The 25,270-nt window shown below is 41.2% G+C and overlaps 1 protein-coding gene across 9 annotated transcripts in view; it reads right to left on the bottom strand.

Moving 5' to 3' along the window:
- The window catches only part of LOC117220960 (phosphatase and actin regulator 2), a 494,597-nt gene that overhangs the window by 27,004 nt on the left and 442,323 nt on the right, over positions 1-25,270 (bottom strand). For 8 of the 9 annotated variants that reach the window (XM_033471505.2, XM_033471521.2, XM_033471540.2 and 5 more), the window contains 3 exons: positions 16,902-17,102; positions 3,672-3,899; positions 454-703 (listed from right to left, as the gene is read on the bottom strand). In XM_033471505.2, coding sequence (XP_033327396.2) covers positions 454-703; positions 3,672-3,899; positions 16,902-17,102 — 679 coding nt within the window. The remainder of the gene's footprint in view (positions 1-453; positions 704-3,671; positions 3,900-16,901; positions 17,103-25,270) is intronic. The other variant, XM_033471513.2, reaches the window with a different exon arrangement.

Below are 25,270 nucleotides of genomic sequence, written 5' to 3' on the forward strand. Positions count from 1 at the left end.
CAAGAAAAAGAGAGAGAGAGAGAGAAAGAGAAATATTAATGCGGGGACGCGTGAAAAGATATGACGAGGCTAGAAGGTGAAGAACGATGTTCCGGACACGAGCCTCCTCATGGTTCCGAGGCATCTTGATTAAAGCCGCGGTAATTAAACCGGCCGCGTCGCCGGTCGGACGTTCCTTTCACGTCCGCGAGGCCGAGGGACGTTTAATTTGCGAAAGCCAAACAAACGAGCCGCGGACTATCGCGTCTCTCGCCTTCGAACCTTGAAGAAGGCGCGGTCGTGTACACGCGTTCGATGAAGAAAAGAAGACTCGTTGACGAATGGAGCGTACGCGAAATCGGGCGAGACTTCGGTGGCATTTGAAGCTCGCGATCGGTCACCGAGTCTTTCGAGAATGGAGGAGATCATCGGGATTGAGCCGAGAAACGATTCGGGACGGTGTTTTCCACTAACTTGAACGAGGCGTGCAGCTCCTGGCGAAGCGTCAACGGCCTGTTCTCCTGCGTAGGAGTGTTCTGCGGCGTCCCCGGCCCGCTTCCGGAACTCCTCTTCTTCAGCACGCTCTTCAGGGGCACCGCGTGAAACTTAGGCTCCTTCGCGGGGATCTCCTCGACCCGCGACGTGTCGATCGCCGGATCCGGCTGGGACATTCTGAACACGAACATGTTGTCCTCCTCCTCGACGTCAAAGTCCTCTTCGTCCTCTGCAATCAGGGAACAGTATTGCGTTAGCTTTCTCAGCTCTGAATGCGTTCTTCTCTTTAACAACGGTTTTGCACAGGGTTATGTCAAGGTTATTTCTCAAAATTATGGTACTTCCTGGAAATGGGGGGTTCCTGAGATCATTTGAAGCAACTTCTTCCTTTACAAAAATTTTCTCCGAGGCATCGTTAACGAGTTATTAACGAAAAACACTCACCAATGAGAGGTGAGCTCGGCTGGCGCGAGGCGGCCGAGCCAAGGAGTGGACGAAGCACAGTTGCGCTCATTGGTTCCGCCCATTTCGCCCAGAGCTTCTCATTGGTCACTGTTTTTCGTTAATAACTCGTAAACGAAGCCGCGGATTGCATTTGCGCTAAGGAAAAAGTTGCTGCAAATGGCCTCAGGAACTCGTTATTTCCCGGAAATACCGCCATTTTAGGACACCCTGTATAATGTGTGTTGTGTTTTCTAAATTAGTAGTTGCGAAATCGTCACTAGACTGCGGATCTTTATGCAAGATGAAAACGGCTTGCGTCGACTGCAAGATCAATGAGCCAAGTATAATTTTCTGTCCTTTTTTAATCATTTCAATAAGCTGAAATTAGTACACAAACATTTTTAATTCCTTTCGATCCTCTCGCAGTTTTCAGCTTCATTCTTGCCATAAATGCATAAAATCCGCGGTCTAATCGCCACAGTTATCCTTCGTTTCAATAAACAGTAGAACGTTAAAAACAATTACTAAAATTCATCCGCTCTATTTCGAAGCAAAATGAAATTCAAGAGTTTCTCCAACTTCGATCTCGAAATCTACACAAACGATTTCGATGTAGAATGATTCAATAGACATTGCCGAGTGCAACGGAATATTTGGTCTAAAATTACGAACATTGAAACTTGTTTAAACAATATCCGAAGAGAGCAAGCTTCGACCTCCGAAAAATCTCGAAAAATCTAGCTTCCACAAAAAATTCTTCAAACACGTTCAAATGTTCGTGATGCTCCAAAAAATGATACCATCGTGTCCGCGAAAGTCTGCGGAATCGTTCTACGTAAAAATCGTTCCCGCAGCTTCCGCGAACAAGCCGGAAAATATGTTTCGAAGTTGAAAATTCGACTATCCGCTGAGAATTGAATTTCTTACGAAACGGCGAAGACGACGTAGAAGAATACCGAAAGATTGTTCGGTCCCGGATACAAGAACCAGGGCCGGAATGTTTCTAAGAATGATAATTCATCCGCGATGAATTGAAGAAGTTTATAACAGTGAACGTTATTTGCGGCGCCGTTTCAATGTACGCAAGTTTCCGTGAAACAATGCAACGAAACAATGCGGCCGCCGCAATTTGTGGAAGACTAAACTTCGCGAGCCAGACAGAAGGACAATAGAAGACGGACAACGCGCACGCGGCTCGTATAGCGATGCGACGGAGTCACGCATATCCTGAAATCGGCTATTTATTTCCAGCCTAATAGAATAGACGGAATATATATATCGTAAAACGCAATAGCTCGAACATGAGGAGAACATCGGTGAACGCGTGCACGGGACACACGTTGGCATTGCATTTTATGCTGGTATACGGGCAACGTTTTACAGGATTACGTCCACGGAATACGAAGAATATAATAGCGAGTGTGGAACACGGGCAACGTATTCGAGACTAGCGCCGTAGAATACGAGGATTATATTGTAGTCTACGAGAGTCATTATTGTGCTCTACTACGGTAGAATATGAACAGAAGTAATACAATATATGTACAGAGAGCGAGACCCGTAACAGGAGCCGTCGGAATAATTTCTGTAGTTTTGGAGAAATGTTTCGTGCGAAAGCCGTCTCGGAAACGGAAACGTGACATCTCGAACTTTCCGTTTCCGTTCGTAGCCTAACGTTTACGAATAAACGACGACGAATTCTAGATTTCGTTTCGTTGCGTTTCACGCGATTCGAACGGGCCGGGTGAAACAAATTTCGACGAACATTGCCGCGAATGCATGTGTTGGACACGATTAAAATATTTATTTAAAATATTTCTGAAATCGTTAATGAGTGCAATTGTCATTTTTGTATTTGCTTTATGCTATATTAGAGGACGCTATAATAATTAGCTTTATGCTATATTATGATATTTTACAGTATCGTGCGGTCTACGCTTTTAACACCTTAACTTGTACGCTCGAGTTAATTCGAGCGCGCTAAACAGGCCAAACTGTGCACACTCGAGATAATTCGAGCGGCGTTGTATTTTATGCTGCTATAGTTTTTGACGCTCGAATATAATCGAGAATTGAAAATAACAATGTGAAAGCGAAAAAAGAAATCGTTTTATTGATATTTATCATTTACATGGGATTGTAAGCTATATTTATTCAAGAATATAAAATATAGCCTTTTTCCATGGAACAAAAGCGCAGTATATCAAAATTCTCCACTAAAAATTGACTCTTTTTGGCCGGTTCTTTTTTTAAAACTGTGCGTTAAAGGGTTAATCTGTGCAGTCTCGATCTGACGCTTGAACTTTTAATTACTTAAAGGGCACAAATAATTAAATCGCTCAATTTAATGATACCAGATGCTACTGAATACATATCCGAAACAGAATTTGCCGGCGTACGTCGCTTGATAGCATTAGTTAATATTGCATATCATTTATTCATTAAAGGAGCTCCGCGTACAGTAAATTCTTCCTAATTGGCGCTGAGATTGTACAAAAAAATGGACAATTTGGGAAGAGGAGATACGATCATTCCAAATTGCCCATTCTAATTGGCGCTCAGATTGTACAAAAAAAATGGGCAATATGGAAAGAGGAGACACGATTATTCCAAATTGCCCATTCTTGTGCACAATCTGAGCGTCAATTAGGGAGAATTTACTATACTTACGAACAACGATGTACGCAACGGTATTCTCGAAGAGGTTGCCAGCGCGATTCTAGAAGAGATTGAACGTAAATATGACGGCGTACCTTCGTCCTCGTAATCCGACGTGTTCCGAATGTACCGTTGTTTGGCCAACAATAGAGTGGGACTCGAAGAACTGAACATCGGCGGAGGCGGAATCGGCCCGATTTCGCTCAACGGAATCGGCGGTTCCGGGAGCTCCGACAGCATCAACGGGTTCTGAGGCGGAAGAGGGTAACACCTCTCGATCACCTGCTGGCTCTCGCTGCTTTGGTCTAGGACCCCCTTCTCCACTGCAAACAAAACAAAAACGCAGACGTTAGCATCTCTCTCCGTTCCGCCGAAATAATCCGTCAGCGTATGCATCGCAACGTATACAATTGTATCTGTTCTATTTCGATTCTGTGTGCACAGAACTGATCGCAGGAATTTCGCGGGATCCGATCGCGAACACGAACAATCGCATTTATTGACGGTTCACTTGGAAGACGTGCTTACGCGAACACAAGGAGTCTTCTGTTAACAGACACGCAACATTCCGCGTGCAATAGTGCGTCTTCAGCTGAATCTAATATTCAACGAAGATGTAGAGTGCACCAGAAATTACTAAAGCAGCGATTTTAACAAATGCATATTTAATAAGTGCATATTTAATAATGCATATGTTGACTATGACAAGCCGCGTTACCGCTACGACGGCTGACGAGATTCTGACGGAGAGCCTTCGTCGGTCCGTCGAGTCGCGGAGGTGAGAAATCCCTCCTCCAAAATTTGTAAAACAGCGGCGCGCTGGGCCTTACCGATGAAATCACAGTTTGACGCGAGCGATGACGCCGAAAACGGTGACGCCGCTGTGCCCCGTGTAATTCGGGAAATATAAACAATCGAGCCGCCCACTCGCGGCGCTCTGTGTAGGCCTAGGCCACAAGTGCCATTGATAGCGGTTCGGTTAGGCGGACTTTTCAAGGAAAGCTAGACGATACTTCTGAGTCGTAAACTAATAAATCTGTCGAATGGGCAGTTGATCGACTCCCAAAAATGATATCGTTCGAATCGGACGCAGCCTAAAACCGAAACAGTAAGACGAGACGTGTGCGACCGTACGGGGTGTTCGGAAAATCGTGACGCAATCGATAAGATAGTGATACCTCGCACAAAGCCGAGTTAAAAATATCGAATAAAATTGTTCCATTTGCTTCATTTCTTGCTTCATTCTCGCGGAAATCGAGTTCGATCGCTTCCGTTCGGTTTGGGACAAACGGATGAAACGAAGTGGGATTTATTATTTACATTGAAATTTATCGCGGTACAGCATGGTTATAAATATTTTATATAAATATAGAGTATACAAAAACTAAATGCGTGAACAAATTATTGAGTCATTGTCGATTTTCAGTAGACGAATCTTTGAACGAGTGAATCTTCGAAACCTGAAACTTCGTTTGAAGCTCTTAGAATTTCGAAATATTTCGTGAAATGACTTCGAAAACCGCAACTTGTCAAAAGAAAAAATTCAATATGATATCAAAACATACTGTTCTACGAATACATACGCAATAAAAATCCCAGGATTTTGAAGGGCGCTTTTTAAAAATTATATCCAAGGGTTAAGAAAACGAATGAAGTTCAATTGTCCAATTTCGAGAAAATCGAGTTCGAAAATTCGTTGGATACGCGTGCACTTGGATACAATGGAGGCACTCAGATACTTTAAGCACTTTAAACTGTGTTTAACACGTTCCGTGCCGAGCTTTTTTTACTCGAATCTTCACACTTTGATATTTTACTAAAACTTGATGTATTACGTGCAATTATTAATTCTCGTACACATAACAACGTAACAAACACTTATCAACGCCCATTCTTGCGGTGGAAATTGATTCTTCGGTTCTAAATTTCTTGTAAACAATTTGTTCAGTTCACTAAGTAAACATGCAAGCGTGTACCATCGATGGTACACGTGGCACGGAACGTGTTAAGCGCACGCGTACCCAACGAATTCTCGAGGATTCGATTTTCCCGGAAATGAAGCCCTGCGCGAAACAACTTTGTTTTTCGGCTCGAATTTTTACGCGAGGAATCGCTCCCTCGCACCAAGATTTTCTGACCACCCTGTATACGTGTCGCGACTTCCTCGTTCCTTAGCCACGTTCCGATGCCAAGGCGAGTTGGCAATTGGCTTCTTAATTGGCTTGCTCCTTTGAACGAAGATTAGCGACATTGTTTCGTCGGACAATTTTCCGCCGTGTCTTTATAAGACTTTCAGCGCATATTTGCGCTACGGATTAAACGATGGAAAAAAACGTGGTGTGCGCCCCTCTTTCGAAGAGGGACGCGCTGAATTAAGAAAATAAAATGAAAGGAGTCGAGAGATATAAGCCAATTCCTTGGCAACCCTTTCGAAGATACATTTGCGCCGCAAAATAACATGACGGTGTATTATCGAAGCACCGTAAAAAGCGACGCATTCGTCAAGAGAGTAAGATACATACAAGAAAACAGGATATTCTACCCCTTTTACATCTCTCTTTCAAAAATATGTTCCTGGCACAAGATCATAAATGGGACAATCGCACGCTGTCGAGACACTTCGAAAAGCGATGTTTCGGGTTGGGAAAATAAAGTACAGACAGGATATTCTATCTTCTTTACAACCCTTTCGAAAATGTCTTCGACACGACGACACAAATAATAGGTCGACTCGTAAATAACTTCTGTTTCTTCATCAGACATTTGTCTTGGTTTTTACTTAATTCTATTCTTTCTTATTTTATTTTATTTATTTGGAATCCTTATATATATTATATTATTATTATATTATTATATTATATTATATATATAATATTATATATATATATATATATATATATATATGGATATTATATTTTATTACTATTATTATTATATTATATTATGTTAATAATATTATATATATAATATTAATAACATAATATAATATAATATAGAAATAATAATAATATGGAAATATATATATATATATATATTATATATATAATATTAATAACATAATATAATATAGAAATAATAATAATAGTTAGAGATAATAATAATAATATAGAAATATATATATATATAATTAATTAATATATATATATATATATATATATATATATATATATATATATATATATTTCTATATTATATTATTATTATATTATATATATAATATAACTCGTTTGTCCCGGTGACTCATAGTGGGTAGATACGAACAATAGATTCTACCCAGCTGCATCGGAAGTTATTTATGACTCGACCTGATAAAAATGTACAAACCGATTAAAAAGCGACGCGCTGTACGAAGGAAATAAACCGCGGACGGGTTAACGATGCCAGAAGCAAATCGCGAACCATTCGTCTCGCAACTGCAGTAAATTCTCCCCAATTTTCCTTCAGCTTGTAGACAAAAATGGACAATTCAGGAACAGAGAAGACACGATTATTCGAGCCTCGCGGCTCATTTTTATAGTTGCCGATCGCCAACAATTATAAAAACGAGGCGCAACGCTCGTGTAATCGTATCTGCTTTTCCCAAATTGTCCACTTTTGATTACATAAAAACAAGGAGAATTATGGAGATATAAAAGCTGCAAATTAGGGGAAATTTAGCGCGCTCGCCGCTTGGAAACGACGCGAGTGCTCGTCGCAGGAAGACACCCCGGCGCGGCGAGTCCCGAAGACTCGATCATTCCCTCGTTAAATCGATCCTGCCAACTTTCCCAATTCCCGTCGGCCCGGCAGAACTCGATTTCTGGAACGGTCTCGAGCTTTGACGCGCGTTATTACGGGTATCGTACTTCGCCGCGGGTGTCACAATCGGCGGACAGCGTGTTATTCATAGACGTGCGCCGGTGGAGAAGGAGCGCGTGCCAATCCTTTCGGGAAACATGATTCACCGAGGACTATAGCCGTGAGCGGAAAGCTTGGCAAGAAGCGCCTGTCGCGCAGTGCGCCGAAAGGCTCGTTTTTTTTTTAGACAATATTCGATCGTTTCCGTTCTGTTTGCGATGAACGGTCGAAACGAAGCGGGCCTTTTTATTTGCATCGAAATTTGTCGCAGTATGGCACGATTATAAATATAGTCATACGTTCTCTCTCTCTCGAGCATACAAAAAGTATGTGTATAAACAAATGATCGATTTATTGCGGATTTTCGGTAGACGCGTTTTTAAAGAAGTTCTTCGAAAACTGAAACTTCGTTTGAAACTCGTGGAATTTTAGAACATTTTGTGAAACAGCTACGAAAATCGCAACTTTTCACGAAAAATGCTTATACGATATCAAAATGTACTGTCTTACGGATAATACATGTACTATTAAAATTCCAGGATATTGAGGGGTGTATTATTTTTTTAATTTCATTTAAACTTTAAGAACGCGAATAATGTTTAGTTGTTCAATTTCAGATCGGTTATTATATTGCATATAAGTGTCACAAAATTTTAAAGTTTCTGTTGAAAAAAAAAGGAAATTTTAGCCTCGAACAAAAATTAATCTATAGTTTACTTAGTACTAAGATACTAAGATATCGGTTCACATTTTCGTCGGTTCCGTCAGCGGGCAACGACGGTGATGTAAACTGTATATAGTAGATACCGCGATACATCATCACCGGTACCATTAGATACACATCGTGCCCTGACTGTTTGGGGATCCCAGCGTCACGTATACAATGTGAAACGCGACAAATAAACGTCTCTGATTGGTGGATAAGACGAACCCAAGAAGGGTATAAAAGAAGCGTTTTTTTCTTACCGGTCTCTCAGTAGAGTTTGGTCGCTCGATCGTTTTCGCCCATATACCTTCTCTCAATGAAGGTGTGGCGGACCAGACATAAAAAGACACGTCCTTCAAAAGCGGGGTGTGCATATGCCTTTTTCGGGTCTTCCCGACGCAAGGCGTACACCCCGCAATAAAACAATAAAAACGTTGGGACACAACTTCGGACCATAGGTCCCGGATCACCCCGGTCGGAAAATCTTCGGGAAAGGCCTTCGCCCTTCCCAAGGACTTTCCCTTACCAATAAATACGAGGACCTCTCGACCGAGAAGTCAGTTAGCAAGTTTTCCTCCGACTCTCAACGTGTTCATATTTCTGTATCATCCGTCACTCGTTTACCTTTACCTTCTACACACTGTACCTCATCGCCTTTTGTTACAAGTTATATTAAAGTTCTCGTTATATAAAAACCAAAAAAACTCTCGGATTATTTTATATAAACCGTCGCAGTAACCCCTGCGACAAAAAGGAATAAAATAAAGTCTTTTTAAGAAAAGAATTAGAATCATATTCATTGTTACAAGTTATACTATTGTTACAAGTATATACTTTTGTTACAAGTTATATTAAAGTTCTCGTTATATAAAAACCAAAAAAACTCTCGGATTATTTTATATAAACCGTCGCAGTAACCCCTGCGACAAAAAGTAATAAAATAAAGTCTTTTTAAGAAAAGAATTAGAATCATATTCATTGTTACAAGTTATACTATTGTTACAAGTATATACTTTTGTTACAAGTTATATTAAAGTTCTCGTTATATAAAAACCAAAAAAACTCTCGGATTATTTTATATAAACCGTCGCAGTAACCCCTGCGACAAAAAGGAATAAAATAAAATCTTTTTAAGAAAAGAATTAGAATCATATTCATTTTCATTCCATAATCCCAACAGTTTCACTATGATTGTAGAACCCTTGGCCACCATTTTCTATCAATATTATTCTGTACGAACGACTTTTGTTCATCAGACAGCGTAAACAATTTACGTTATGAACTAATTGTAAAGACGCGCTTGCAAAACGCGCTTGGAATTAGTCTTCTACTAAATTTCTGGAACTTCCTCCCAAACATGATTACTATTTAGAGTAATAAGTTTACTGTCAGTAAGATTATTATCTATAGTATAAACCTAGTTTCGAATCGATACGAATCAACACGATTCTTTTTCGAAATTTTTCCCGTCCCCGAGCGTCGCGCGGAATTACGAAATTCCGCGCCGAAAAGTTTCGCAGCTCGTATTTCCTTCCCGCTTCGCACCCCGTTGTCTGCGCCCCATCCCTCCACGACACAGTGTATCATCCCTTCTGCGGTTCGTTTGTCGCGCGACACGCTGTCCGCGCGCAAACTATAATGAATGGAGCTGTGCGACGTTCGCGTGTGCAGATTCCTCCGAAAATTCGGAATTCCGCTCTTAAATTGAAAATTCTTGGGCCCCGGAGGTTCAATTAACGGAGTACCGGTGCTTGTGCGATTGCGTTTTAATCGTTGCAAAAAAGAAAAAAAAAAGCGGGACACGATTTTCAGCGATGCTGGTTTTTCCTGCTCGCCTTGCGTGCTGGGAATGCGGGAAAGAAATTGCGTGTAATTGCGAAGAGAAAGGGTTAAATCCTCTCCGGATTTTCATTCTAAACGATGCTCCTTGGTTTAAGCGTTTCTATTCGAAGGCAATTCAATTGTAAATACAAAATCGCTTTTCTTACCTTATACAATAGTTGCATTTTTAAGTGTTTTCTTGTTCCTTTAAATGTGGGCGAAGACAATGTGAAAATTATGTCAAAGTGCGCAGGGTTAACCCTTTGCACTCGAAGCCATTTCAACCGTGAATCTAAAATAATTCTTCTGACTTACGGTATTTCCATTTTATATGATACAGTGCATTTTGTGCGTGTGAAATTGAGTCTTGCGATGATTCGAATAATAGTTACACTTTTAACGATTTTTCTAACTCTAAACTTTGTTAATATAAAAATTATCTTGGAACGTGAATTAATGATTTTAGTGGTGCCTCAGAGTCACCACTCGAGTGGAAAGGGTTAATAAAATTGATCCGGATTAAGAAACGTGCTTTGGTGGATTCTCGGTTATATGATAAATAATCTATGCACAATATATGCAGTATACACAATATATACAATAAATAAATCGAGGAATTAGTTCTCAAAGCAAAGAACGCCGTTCATCCCAAAGTGAGACAATTGACACTAAATCCATCGTGTCAGTTAAAATAACCGGTTTCACACTTTCGTTGACGATATAAAGATTCGCAGAAAAAATAATCGAAACCAAAACATAACCAAAAGTGGCGAAAAATCTACGTAATTTCAATCTTTCCAGTTTTACGAAGCAACACGCGTCATTTTTATTTAAGGGGACAGTAAGTTCTCTCCAATTGTCCCTCAGCTTGTAAACAACTAATATCAATGATTGTTAACATTTGGGAACAGGAATTACAATTATTCGTGCCTCGCGACTCGTTTTTGCAGTTGTTGACAATCAGAAATTATGAAAACGATCCGGGAAGCTCGACTAATCGTGCCTCCTCTTCCCAAATTCTCCATTTTTGTGCACAATCTGAGCGTCGATTAGGGAGAATTCACTGTGCCGACGATCTGGGAAACAGACTCAATCGCGAGTTCTGATTGACGGGAGTCCAGCGTCGAAGAAATGAACCGCTCCGCGAATTCCGTCGCGCATTTCGCGGAATTCTGGGCGTGCTCGCGTGCAGGAGCAACACCTAACCGCTGGTCCGTCGCTGGAAATTTCGCTAGGCACAACTTCCAGGATAGTTTCGGAGGATCGCTGGAATTCCAGGCGTGTCCGTTATCGAACACAGTCGCTGGCCCGTGAACCAATTTCCAACTCGTCGCGGTAGTTAATATCGATCGGTGGGGCCACTTATCGTAAACCGTCGCCTTCGCGTTCGATCGAATCGAGTTCTTCCCCTCCCCCCTCCTCCCTGGCCGGTTTATATAGAAAAATTTATTTCAACGGCCGGATCGTAAATCCTTGCGGAATTCACAATCGGGAACTGCTTGTTACGGAATCGCGGAAAGATGCTGCGACCGAGATTTATGGCTGCCGCTTTTCCGATTCCACGAGGAGAAACCGGAGGTATCTCGCTGTTCGAACACGGGTGTCCCGATTGCTTTACCGTTTTGCACCTGTGCCGATCCTCAATCCCAGATCCCCCCGTCAATTTCATATTTCTCTGACAGGTGGTTCTGTTGAACGCAGAACGCGAATGCGGTCTGCACGCTGCTTTTTTTTTGCGCCGTGATCGGTGCACACTATTTTGCAGCAGTTCGGTTTTCCTGTTTGTGACAAGAGAATTTTGGAATTTTTTTATAATTGTCTTGTTCGGGCCGTTCGAAAGTGGCAAACGAATTGACCCCTTGACATAGCATTTTCTTCGCAGTTGCTGCGACTAGAAATTTTTCGATCGCAATAATTTCTTAGAAGGGAAAGAAAATCGATGCTTATCGTGTGCCTAAATTTACTCGAATGCTTGAATATTGATGACAAGAGATTGTGGAATTTTATTCCAACTTTTGAAGGACAGAATAACATCTGTACTCGATGAGTTGTTACTAGAAATTTTCATCACGGGTCGGACTCGTGCGGTAAAGGGTTAAGTGGAGAAAATAAGTGACGGATGAAAGTTGATTTTGTAATCTGTATTATTTAAAGAACTTGGTTATCATTTTATTTAGATTTGAATAATGTTGAAATGTTCGAATTTAGAACAAAACTTTCGGTGACTGTATATTTAATTAATGTTGAGGTCAGGTTCCCATCAGGCTCTAGATGGAAGATTCTACACGAAATCTGTTAAGTAGAAAGTTTATTTTCTTCTTTTAAGTCTGTTCTTTCATTATCGATATTTAAGCATTAAAATAAACGTGTACATTTTCTTTATCATCGATCGTGCATTTGATCCATCGAAGAAGATCCATACTTGCGCAAGAAAATTCTCCATTAATTGTAATTATTTTAATGCGAAACAAAAATTGTCTACAGGCTGTTCTAAAATTATGGCACTTCCGTGAAATAGGAGACTCCTGAGGTGATTCGAAGTAACTTTTTCCTTAGCGAAAATGCAATCCACTGCTTTGTTTACGAGTTATTAACGAAAAACGCTGGCCAATGGGAGGCGAGCTCGCCTGGCGCAAGGCGGCCGAGCCAATCAGCAGAACTGGGCTTCGTACTGGGCTCCGCCTCGCGCAAGGCGAGCGCGCCTCTCATTCGTCAGTGTTTTTCGTTAATAACTCGTTAACGATGCCTCTGAGAAAATTTTTGTAAAGGGAAAAGTTACTTCAAATGACCTTAGGAATCCTTTACTTTCCGGAAGTACCGTAATTTTGAGACACTCTGTATATCGTTTAGAGAATGCAGGAGCTGCGAAGCGTAATGAATCGAACATCACGCAACAGCATCTTTAAATTCTTTAAACGTTTGCACCGATTGCAATTTCGCCAAATTGCAAATGCACCGATCCAATCATTTTGTTCGAAAATGCATAAAATCCGCAGCCTAGTAATTCCACACTTTGTTTCTTTAACCCGAGAAAGATAACCTACGTCGCAGAGGCGCCTGCGAAGACTGTTGATTTTTGTTAATTTTTCATAGAGGTCTAGTGATTTAAGTTTAAAATTACTTAAAATATAAAAAAATATAATATAAATGCATTTTATTTTTACAATAATGCCAAACCTTTAAAATGACTAGATTAACTTAAATAAATATCCATTGTTAGTATAAAATTGACGCCTTAGAAAAGCATGCGCCTCTGAAGCGTATGGTTATCTTTTACGTACGTTGTCATATGGTTATCTTTCTAGGGTTAATAACTCGAGGAACTGTAGAACAAACCATCGTTCTTAATCTCTCTCTCTCTCTCTCTCTCTCTCTCTCTCTCGATCTCTCCACTGTCCCAAATCTTATCCCCTAATTTCCGGCAAGACCGCGGAAAATCCGCGGACGACTCTCGAAGCGGCGGTTAAGCGAGCTCCCGATTAAACAAAGGGATAAAAGGGCGGCACTGAATTCACGGGACAGAATGTCCTGGAACCCTGTTATCGGGCCGTTGAACGAAACGTTTTACGCAAAGAGGTGAGGGGGCAGGGGGAGAACCGTTTACCCACCACCGGCTGGCATTTAAAATCTACGAGAGACTGTTTTCCGGGATCGTGTTTCGTAATGGCGGTGGCGTGTACCGGGGAAGATTTAGTTGGAAAGTAAATTCGAGAGAGCGCCGTGGGATAGAAGAAGAAGAGGCGGGGGAGGAGAAGCGGGAGGCGAAAAGGGAACTTTGAAGTTTCGGAAAGGTAAACGAGAGTTTTAAGGGCGATTCGCGACGAAACCGCGCCGGGACGTAAAAGTTTATCGTTCCGCCGCGCGACGTTCCTTCCCGCGGAATCGATGCAAACTTCCAGAGTTCGAGAGTTGAAAACGGCGAACGTCGAGTGTTTTTATCCTTCCACCGGTTTGGCTCGTTTACGGACGTCTCTTTGACGGAACGCCCGTGTTTCGGGGATACCCAGTGATTCTTCGGATCGGCGACGAGCGCCGCATGTCTCTCCCGTACGATTCTTTTCGGCACTTAGCTCGCGATCCGACGCGCTTTTGTCCCGTCTACAGCTCCGAAATATTTGATCGCTCCATCGATGAACAACTCCGATCTCGCAGCAACGAGCGCCTCGGATTTTATTCCCCGGAAGTTCCTACGTGTTCTGAAAAGAAACGCCGTGGAAGGAGTCGCGAAATTATAGACAGCGCTCCGCGTCCTATTTTATCCCCGTTTTCACCTATTCGCCGTAAAATCTTCGGCTTTCGTTGTGACCGTTGTAAAATGAACTGCGGAAACACTGGACAATCGTTCTTCAAACTGAGAATGTTGCTGGCAGCTTCTCCTTTTCAACAATTAACACCAAACCTGCCCTACGACTAACGCGAATCCCTTTGCAAGGATGAGAGTACACACTCGATTAAGAAATTTATTGTATCATCTTCCTTCAACTTTCGAAGAAAAAATGCGAGGCTGGTCATTTTGATCGACTCGGTCCGTTTAGTGTCGATTGAAAGTAGGTCAGTGGAACCGGTTACTGTGGCGCGACCTTTGTGCTGCACCTTTGATTTATATTTATCAAATTGATATTATATTTATCGAATAAGGCGTATTCAATCTTCTCGTTTCTCTCTATATATAATTTGTTTATTTTTCAATACAACAATTTTTATTCTTTCATTCCCTGTATTTTTAATACGACGAAAGCCTCGGTGCTGTTTCTGAAAACCTCGACGCAGAGCAATTTTTTTTTATATTGTGTAGAAACGGAGAAAATAAAGGGCAAGTTGATATTATATTTATCAAATAAGGCATATTAAATCTTCTCGTTCCTCTAATTTGTTTATTTTTCAATACAACAATTTTTATTCTTTCATTCCCTGTATTTTTAATACGACGAAAGCCTCGGTGCTGTTTCTGAAAACCTCGACGCAGAGCAATTTTTTTTATATTGCGGAGAAACGGAGAAAATAAAGTCTATTATATTCGTGCATGGAGGAAGCTTCGGATTAGCAAAGACGCCAGTTCGTGCGGGTCCAAATTCTTGTTTCGTGGAGGATTATTTTCATTCGAAGCCCGCGCCGTCGGAACGAACACAGCGCGGAGGCCAACAAATTCCGAATATAGAGGACCGATACAAGATCCGGTCGCTGGAATTTAATAGCTCAGCCTCGGTGAAAAAAAAGGGTCGAGCACCGCGCTATATTAAATTGCCTCAAAGTTCTTGGATAATAGTAATATCGCAGTTCTACCGTTCGTGTAACACCGACACGTCTGCCCAACAATGTCCGCGTTATTCGTCGTCCGGCTTTATTTCCTTTTATTTCGGCCGCCGCTTTTTTTCTCTCTCTCCTCTCTTCACGCGAAACCTATTATTTCAAACCCGACGCGGCCAATGTAATCTGGGGGAAGAAAAGTCGATAATCTGCACTACAAGCTGACCGAATTATTGTCGCTGGTTTCGCGCGTCGACGCGGACCGTTCCGTTCGGAGGATTACAACCAATCGGCTGCAGTATCGGAACGATATTAGAGGAAAAAGAGATCAATCCCGTTGATTCCCGTTGCATCTTTGCGGTGTCGCGTTGCAGTGGTCCAGAATGTCGGTGTCGTTTTTATTCGGCGGTTTTCCTTTTTCGTTGCGCGGTATTTCTGATTTCGAGTCGCGTCGACGGCTGACCGATGAATTTTGCTCGAATGGCAATGGAAACGTTCGATGATCTTTTGAAATTAATTTCGAATTAATTTGGAATTATATTTTGGAGGAATTAACTCCATTTCGTACTAGAATTTTTTATCCTCTAAAAACATAATGTTCGTACACAAGTTTTTAATTGATTTGATTGATTTGATGGGATGATTTAGATTCTTAGAGATAGATTGTTAATGAAAAGTGGTTTGTTATTTTGCAGATATCCCTTTTTTTATTTTCTCCTTCGATCACCGTTGTACGTTTTAAATCTTGTGTTTCTTATTTCTCCAAAAACTGTGCTCCTGTGCGAGCATTCTCAATTATTCGTTTTCTTTCCCATTCTCTTCGAAGTAATTAAGTATCAGTACTTCGAAAGTACGATAAAAATTCTATTTAAATTAATTTTTCGATAGCCTTTGTCGTTTGCGATTTATAAAGCCTCGTGCAGAAGTATCAGTTCGAATAAAGCGTTGATTTCTTCCTTGTAGAAAGCAATACTGCTAAATTCTTGAATACGGTAGTGAAGCAGGTCATTGTAGGGTGACCAATTACTGTGCCTTTGGTTTATTTTTGGGCAATTAACTTATATTTATTGAACAAGACATATTCAATTTTTTGCTTCTTTTTGAACAAAAATAATTTTACTCTTTCATTCTGTCCATTTATGAATACAACATTCTTTCATTTCATTTATTTTTTAAAATACAAAATACACTTTCATTCCGCTTATTTTTGGATACAAAATTCTCTCATTCCGTTTATTTTTGGATACAAAATTCTTTCGTTCCGTTTACTCTTGACTACAAAATTTGTTTATTCTTTCATTTTCTTTCTCCTCGAACACAACATTTGTTTATTCTGTCATTTTGCATATTCTTGAATACAAAATATTCTCTATGCTCCGGTTTCGTCTGTTTTCGACTAACAAAATTTACCATGTCTTATTCAACAAACACAAAACACGCCCGAGAACGAGCCCAAGGCACAGCGATTGGTCACGCCGCAGTAACCGGTGCCCACTGTGCCCGGTGTCCGATACACGTTGTGCAAAGTCCCATCGGCAAGTGAAAGCGATCAGGTGTATCGCTCGAAGATCTACAAACTACAAGCTCGATCGACAGATCGGTGCGCACGGTTCACGTGTCCCGTGAAAGTGTTAGAGAGCCCTCCACCGGTTACGGCGAGTCTACTGGGTGTTAAGTGTGTACCACAGCCGTCTACAGATCAAACAGTACTCACTGTCGAACAAGATCAGTCTCCTGGTTACCACCCTGGCTTCCAGGGTGTTTGGCCTACACGGCTTTTGCTGGTCCCCCGAATTCGGGGCTGCGGCCGAGACCGGCACGCTGCCGGTCGTAGCCGTGCCCTGATTCGCTTGCGGCTCACCGCTCGGCGATACCGCGCCATTTGCACTCTGTTCAGTCTTTTCCTTCTTCGGCTCTGCAACAGAAAAAAAAAATGTCCAGACCGTCAGAGACCGATGAGAACGCGATCTAAGGGTGCGCGCGCGCGCGCGCGTTAACTACTCGCCGGTCGACCCTCGATCGGAAAAGCAACCCCCGTTTTCCAATTCGTTCAATGTACCCCGGTATCTCTCCCTCTCTCTCTCTTTCTCTCTCGGCGTGTATTTCAGGCGTTCTTTTCCGTCTTTGTTGCGGTTTTTCGCTTCGAGCCCTCGGTTTCGATTTTCTCGGAGACGATTTTTCTTTAATCGGGAGCTCGAACAATGTCGCGGGGAGGCGTGTGGCGGTTTCTCGACGAGCGGGAAGCCGCAGGTATTCCGCCCGTTTTATCGGGACCAATCGGAGCGGATCGATGGATCTCTGCTCATCCGGCGATCTCTTTCCGTCTAGATCTTCGGGGGGCCGGCCAGCTCGCTGGCGAGATAACCCCGGAATATTGATCGAGATTGCGTTAATTGCGGGAACGCAGAGATCAGATTTCGCACTGGCTTTTTGACGGAAGTGTGGCTGTGTCTTGTGGCTATCGTTCTTGGACGCCAAAACTTCTGCAATTTGTGTAGGGTTCGTTCGGAGAACTATGGCGATGCATTCACTTGATTAGTGATAATTATGATCGTGGAAACGATTTAGCGTTTAATCGAAAGGCTCGCAAATCGATTTTTAAGTTGCGTTAGCTAAAAGCGGAATAGCTTGAAAACGTGTTCCAGAAGAGATACGTTTGAATTCGATGGAACGGCGAAGTTGTAACAATGTTTTATGATGTTAATATACCGAGGGTTTTAAAAATTTACGCTACATTTTTCTCAAAACCATGCTCCACAAATCAATCTTCAACACTCTTCGATAATAAACGTTACTTTGTCTTCAGAATGAAAATTATTGTTTGTGGTTACGAATGCGATAGACTGCGGATTTTTATGCAAAACAAAAATCGTCCGAGATAATTATAAGAGATTTGAGTTTGATAGAAATGTTTGTGCTCTTTTGGTCATTCGAATAAGTTGCATAAATTAGAAAATGCATCCTTCAATTCTACTGTCTTCGCAGTTTCGTATTTGACCTGGTTATTTCAGTCGAAAATTTATAAAATCCGCAGTCTGGTAATAAATGTCGGATAAATATAACAAATAATAAAATAATACAGTAAATTCTCTCTAATTTTCCTTGAGCTCGCGGCTCATTTTTATAGTTGCCGATCGTCAACAATTATAAAAACGAGGTGCAAGGCTCGAATAATCGTGTCTTCTCTTCCCAAATTGTCCATTTCTGCGCGCAAGCTGAAGGAAGATCGGAGAGAATTTAGTGTACTAATCACAAAAGAGAAATTAATATCCTCACTTTCAGGGCTCTCATTGTAAACACATTCCATCGGCGCATGCTTGTTTACAATAGTACAGCGAAGAAAAAGCGGCAATTTCATTGTATAAATATTTTCCCGTTCGCTCTTTCCGCCGAGTATCTTCGTCAATTCAAATGAAATGTTAATAACACTGCTAATTACGATAAAACCCGCGATAACGGAAGAACCCACAGCATCTGATCCCCCTTTTTTCAACGTTATCCGCGCCTCTACGCTTATGGCACATCGAAAAATTACGCGGATCGAACAGCTTCGTTCCAACAGTCGCGCTCTAAAGTATCACAGTTAACAACCTGAAAAAGTCGTGATCTTTAGGAATTTTCTCTGACAAAATTCGTGGTCGTTCTTCCCAAACGAGCACCTTGCTCAAAAATGGACAGATTTTACAACATGTAGTAATTTTTTTACAGCGGAATCTTAAAAAAAGGCGCGAGTAACAGCTCAACTTCCGGGAGTCTACCTGAAACGCTGCAACGATAAACTTTCAACACGATTTATCAAAGTTGGACCATTTAAATACAAAGAAATGATAAAATTGTAATATTCTGCTAATATAGAATTTAATCTAGTAAACGGACAAAGGATCTTGCCAAAAAATTGATTTCGCACAAAATGCTAGCCGTTCTCGCGAGTCACTGCGCAGCGTGTTCGGTAAGGCAATTTCTGTAAGCTGAGCGATCGTTCTGCCATTTTTGAAGCTTTCCCAACGAAATCGCACTGTGCACGAGCATCGAAGTATGGTGCATCGAAGAAGGAATTCCTGAAGATAACATGTCCCTCGGACTGTTAACCAGCCATGAATCCTTAAATCGTTAAAACCGGCCTCGACGTTTCTTCCTCCAGCTGTTTCCCCTTTTATTTCATTCGTAACTGGACCATTTAAATACAAGGAAATCATAAAATTGTAAACGGATTCCGCTAATATAGAATTTAATCTAGTAAACGGACAAAGGATCTTGCCAAAAAATTGATTTCGCACAAAATGGCAGCCGTTCACGCGAGTCACTGCGCAGCGTGTTCGGTAAGGCAATTTCTGTAAGCTGAGCGATCGTTCTGCCATTTTTGAAGCTTTCCCAACGAAATTGCACGGTGCACGAGCATCGAAGTATGGTACATCGAAGAAAGAATTCCTGAAGATAACATGTCCCTCGGACTGTTAACCAGCCATGAATCCTTAAATCGTTAAAACCGGCCTCGACGTTTCTTCCTCCAGCTATTTCCCCTTTTATTTCATTCGTAACTGGACCATTTAAATACAAAGAAATCATAAAATTGTAAACGGATTCTGTTAATATAGAATTTAATCTAGTAAACGAACAAAGGATCTTGCCAAAAAATTGATTTCGCACAAAATGGCAGCCGTTCTCGCGAGTCACTGCGCAGCGTGTTCGGTAAGGCAATTTCTGTAAGCTGAGCGATCGTTCTGCCATTTTTGAAGCTTTCCCAACGAAATTGCACGGTGCACGAGCATCGAAGTATGGTACATCGAAGAAGGAATTCCTGAAGATAACATGTCCCTCGGACTGTTAACCAGCCATGAATCCTTAAATCGTTAAAACCGGCCTCGACGTTTCTTCCTCCAGCTGTTTCCCCTTTTATTTCATTCGTAACTGGACCATTTAAATACAAGGAAATCATAAAATTGTAAACGGATTCTGTTAATATAGAATTTAATCTAGTAAACGGACCAAGGATCTTGCCAAAAAATTGATTTCGCACAAAATGCTAGCCGTTCTCGCGAGTCACTGCGCAGCGTGTTCGGTAAGGCAATTTCTGTAAGCTGAGCGATCGTTCTGCCATTTTTGAAGCTTTCCCAACGAAATTGCACTGTGCACGAGCATCGAAGTATGGTACATCGAAGAAAGAATTCCTGAAGATAACATGTCCCTCGGACTGTTAACCAGCCATGAATCCTTAAATCGTTAAAACCGGCCTCGACGTTTCTTCCTCCAGCTATTTCCCCTTTTATTTCATTCGTAACTGGACCATTTAAATACAAAGAAATCATAAAATTGTAAACGGATTCTGTTAATATAGAATTTAATCTAGTAAACGAACAAAGGATCTTGCCAAAAAATTGATTTCGCACAAAATGGCAGCCGTTCTCGCGAGTCACTGCGCAGCGTGTTCGGTAAGGCAATTTCTGTAAGCTGAGCGATCGTTCTGCCATTTTTGAAGCTTTCCCAACGAAATTGCACGGTGCACGAGCATCGAAGTATGGTACATCGAAGAAGGAATTCCTGAAGATAACATGTCCCTCGGACTGTTAACCAGCCATGAATCCTTAAATCGTTAAAACCGGCCTCGACGTTTCTTCCTCCAGCTGTTTCCCCTTTTATTTCATTCGTAACTGGACCATTTAAATACAAGGAAATCATAAAATTGTAAACGGATTCTGTTAATATAGAATTTAATCTAGTAAACGGACCAAGGATCTTGCCAAAAAATTGATTTCGCACAAAATGCTAGCCGTTCTCGCGAGTCACTGCGCAGCGTGTTCGGTAAGGCAATTTCTGTAAGCTGAGCGATCGTTCTGCCATTTTTGAAGCTTTCCCAACGAAATTGCACTGTGCACGAGCATCGAAGTATGGTACATCGAAGAAAGAATTCCTGAAGATAACATGTCCCTCGGACTGTTAACCAGCCATGAATCCTTAAATCGTTAAAACCGGCCTCGACGTTTCTTCCTCCAGCTATTTCCCCTTTTATTTCATTCGTAACTGGACCATTTAAATACAAAGAAATCATAAAATTGTAAACGGATTCTGTTAATATAGAATTTAATCTAGTAAACGAACAAAGGATCTTGCCAAAAAATTGATTTCGCACAAAATGGCAGCCGTTCTCGCGAGTCACTGCGCAGCGTGTTCGGTAAGGCAATTTCTGTAAGCTGAGCGATCGTTCTGCCATTTTTGAAGCTTTCCCAACGAAATTGCACGGTGCACGAGCATCGAAGTATGGTACATCGAAGAAGGAATTCCTGAAGATAACATGTCCCTCGGACTGTTAACCAGCCATGAATCCTTAAATCGTTAAAACCGGCCTCGACGTTTCTTCCTCCAGCTGTTTCCCCTTTTATTTCATTCGTAACTGGACCATTTAAATACAAGGAAATCATAAAATTGTAAACGGATTCTGCTAATATAGAATTTAATCTAGTAAACGGACAAAGGATCTTGCCAAAAAATTGATTTCGCACAAAATGGCAGCCGTTCTCGCGAGTCACTGCGTAGCGTGTTCGGTAAGGCAATTTCTGTAAGCTGAACGATCGTTCTGCCATTTTTGAAGCTTTCCCAACGAAATTGCACGGTGCACGAGCATCGAAGTATGGTACATCGAAGAAGGAATTCCTGAAGATAACATGTCCCTCGGACTGTTAACCAGCCATGAATCCTTAAATCGTTAAAACCGGCCTCGACGTTTCTTCCTCCAGCTGTTTCCCCTTTTATTTCATTCGTAACTGGATTTTATCGCGTGTCGGCGAGTCATGTTCGGCAAACAGCCGGGCAATACACATATCCCCGGGATTGCGATTCCTCCGGGCGGGATAATAAAGCCGCGCGTTTAGGATGTTCCGCGTAAACCGTGATTTACCGGGTCCGGGTGTCCCCGCGGCGAGGTTTATCGGCGAGGGAAAAAGCGCGTCGCGAACGGTGTTCACTGCATTAGTTTGTATTAGGCTCGTCCGCGGCGCGTTTGTCATAATTTCCCGGCGGAAAGCCCGTGCCCGGAAGTCGTTCGTTCGAATCCACTTTGTCTCGGAAATTATCTTCGTTTTATGACACTGTCCGCCGCGAGGAATCATTTTTTACTTTGCGCGGGCGCGAGTAAAAAACAACGGGAAAATGGCCCGGCAGAAGGTAATTCCCCGCGCCGGCACGGAAACGGGATTAACTCCCACGGATTTATAATGATTATAGAGTAATGCTTGTACTTTGCGTCGGCGTTTCGTTAACAGAGAATTATGCGCTTTTGGTTCGCGCTCGTCTGATCCTCTTTGCTACCCGTGCGCTTCTGTTTCCCGGAGGTTTACATTTGATTAAAGGGACGGAAAATGTGTACAAAGAAAATCGGATGGAAGTTTCGCCAAAAGGTTTGTTTACCGGATGAAATTGCATTCGTTGCGATACCGTTCGAAACACGGATTAACCGCTTGTCGTAACATTTTCTTCGTAGTTGCAACGGCTCGATGTTTTTTCGATTGTAATACTTTCTAGGAAGAAAAAAGACGATTTATAGGAATCGTGTGTCCTACATTTGCTTAAATGGTTAAATATTGATAACGAGAAATCGGAATTTTGTTCAGATCATAAAGAACGGTATAGCATTCATACTTAACAGGTTAATATCCATCGCGTGTCGGACTCGTCGAAGTTTGGCAAAGGGTTAACAAAGTCTTGAACACTTCGGAATATTTTCGTATCGATTCACTTCAAAGTCTGTTCAATGTTCGGCGAATATCTTGCAAAGCTTTCTCGCGTAGCAGCAAAAGCAGAAAACAAAACGCCGATGGTAAAAACGTGTCTTCGGTTTTCTCACCTGCTAGGATGCGCGAAAATATTTTCGAAGAGAATCCGGCGATGATTCGCGAACGTGGAGAGCCTCGAGCTTTAAAACAAGTCCGGTTTCAATGTTCCAGTAGTATCTATTACGAAATTATGCAACAATCGACCGCCACATTCGCGACCCTAATCATCTGTTACCCGCGAGAGGAAGCATCAACAAGATTTAACGGTTCAACACTCAACTCAGCTTGGCACTCAATTTTCATCGCAATCTAAGTTTGTTTACAATGTGCACGGTGCAAGGTAAATCGCGCTGTAATAAATCTTGTCTTCCTCGTTCTGATGTTACGAAACCTGTTCAGATTTTGTGCAACTTTCGTTATCATTCAACACGTTGGACAGAGACGAATGCAAATTTCACAATACATACCAAAAATACACGAGTATTAACGGTATTATTTAATAACAGTGTTGTTTTAAATAACAGTTTAATAACAGTATTATTTTAAATTCGTTGTATAAATTATTGTATTTCAATTGTCATCAATTTACTGTATTTTAACTGACTTCAATTTATCGTATTTTAATTGACTTCAATTTATTATATTTCAACTGACTTCAATTTATGGAATTTTAATCTATTCTATTTTAATATAAATATTATTTTCTTTTTTCTTGTTATTTTTATCTCTCTCTCTCTCTCTCTATATATATATATATATATATATATATATATATATATATATATACATATAATAATAATAATAATATATATATATATATATATATTATATTATTATTATATTATTATTATTATTATTATTATATTATATATATATTTTTTCTTACATAAATTCATGATGAAATTTTAAGTATGTTAAATTTTCGTCACACACTCAGATAAAAAAGTTGAGAAAAACCGAGAGCTTTTTTACCATTCTCTCTGTCATTCCAAGTAAAACCAGCAAAATTAAAAGAAATTATGTTAATCATTGCACAGTAAACTCCGTAGCATTTCTAAGAGATTCAAATCGTTCAATCTAATTTGAGAAGAGTCATACCGTCTTTAAAAGGTGTCCGAAGATCTTTCACACCCACGGTAACGTTAATCGCGGGAATGTTTGCGTGAGAGGAAGCCGGGTTTACAGTTTCAGGAAATGGCGACCGGCGTTCCCCGACTTGAAAGTACAAAAACGGAGGTGCAATGGATCGGTCGGCCATGGATAGAAATAAATCGGCGGATTTCGCTGGCAGATGCGTGGTCCAGATCGTTGACCATGCCTCCGGCTCTGTTGTCGTCATCCCTCACGTCAGCCGCGTATCGAGCTATAGCGTACGGTGACTAAACTCTGTTTTCGCGCCCGAGGAAATTTCGCGTTGCGAACGTAAACACCCGCCCCGTCGCCCCGCCATTTGTTTCCCTTGAACTGTTCTATTCCGCCGCGCCGAAAAGAAAAAGAAAATGAAAGAGAAGAAAAACAGAACGAGCACGCCTCTTCGTTTTCTACGAGCGCCGCGATTTCGGATCGACCTTGACGCGTTTATCATGCGAACGAAAAGATGTTTCAGATTCCCCTGGAATAATTAAAAATCCTGTTAATCCGCTGTCCTTCGGACGGCGGACATTTATATATATTTTTAAACCCATTTTTTGTTTTAAATATGTAGACTCGATATTCATAGTTGATAATTTTGAAAGTGGCTTAAGTCACTTTACCGTAATGAAAAGTGGTGATTTTTTAATGTTTATACGAAATTATTTATACTGAGTAAAATATCAGTATCCTGAGATAACGAATACAAGTAAATCTTCTCGAAAGTTAGCATGTATATTTTTAAACGTGTTAAAACGCAAACCCTTAAATATATCGACTTAAAAACAATGTGACTTATGCCACTTTCAAAATAAACGGCTCAATTACCAATCACTGCTGCAAAATTAGAATTTGGACGGAATGTTTGTAAGTTCGGGTCGAAATGGACCCGACGCTCGTCATCCAGGGGTGTATTTCCTTTCCGGTAGATAAAGCGACGATATCTTGACGGCAATACAGTAATTTTTCTCTAATTCGCGCTCAGATTGCGCACAAAAATGGACAGCTTGTCTCGTTTTTATAGTCGTCGATTGACAGTAATTACAACAAAACGAGGTGCACGGCTCGAATAATCGTGTCTTCTCTTCCCAAATTGACCATCTTTGTGCGCAAATCGAGCGCGAATCAGCGAGAAAAATTACCGTATTCGATTTTCTTGTCTTTCGCACTGAGATTTCATAAAGAT

The sequence above is a fragment of the Megalopta genalis genome, chromosome 1 (assembly GCF_051020955.1).
Source record: "Megalopta genalis isolate 19385.01 chromosome 1, iyMegGena1_principal, whole genome shotgun sequence".
Classification (NCBI taxonomy): domain Eukaryota; kingdom Metazoa; phylum Arthropoda; class Insecta; order Hymenoptera; family Halictidae; genus Megalopta; species Megalopta genalis.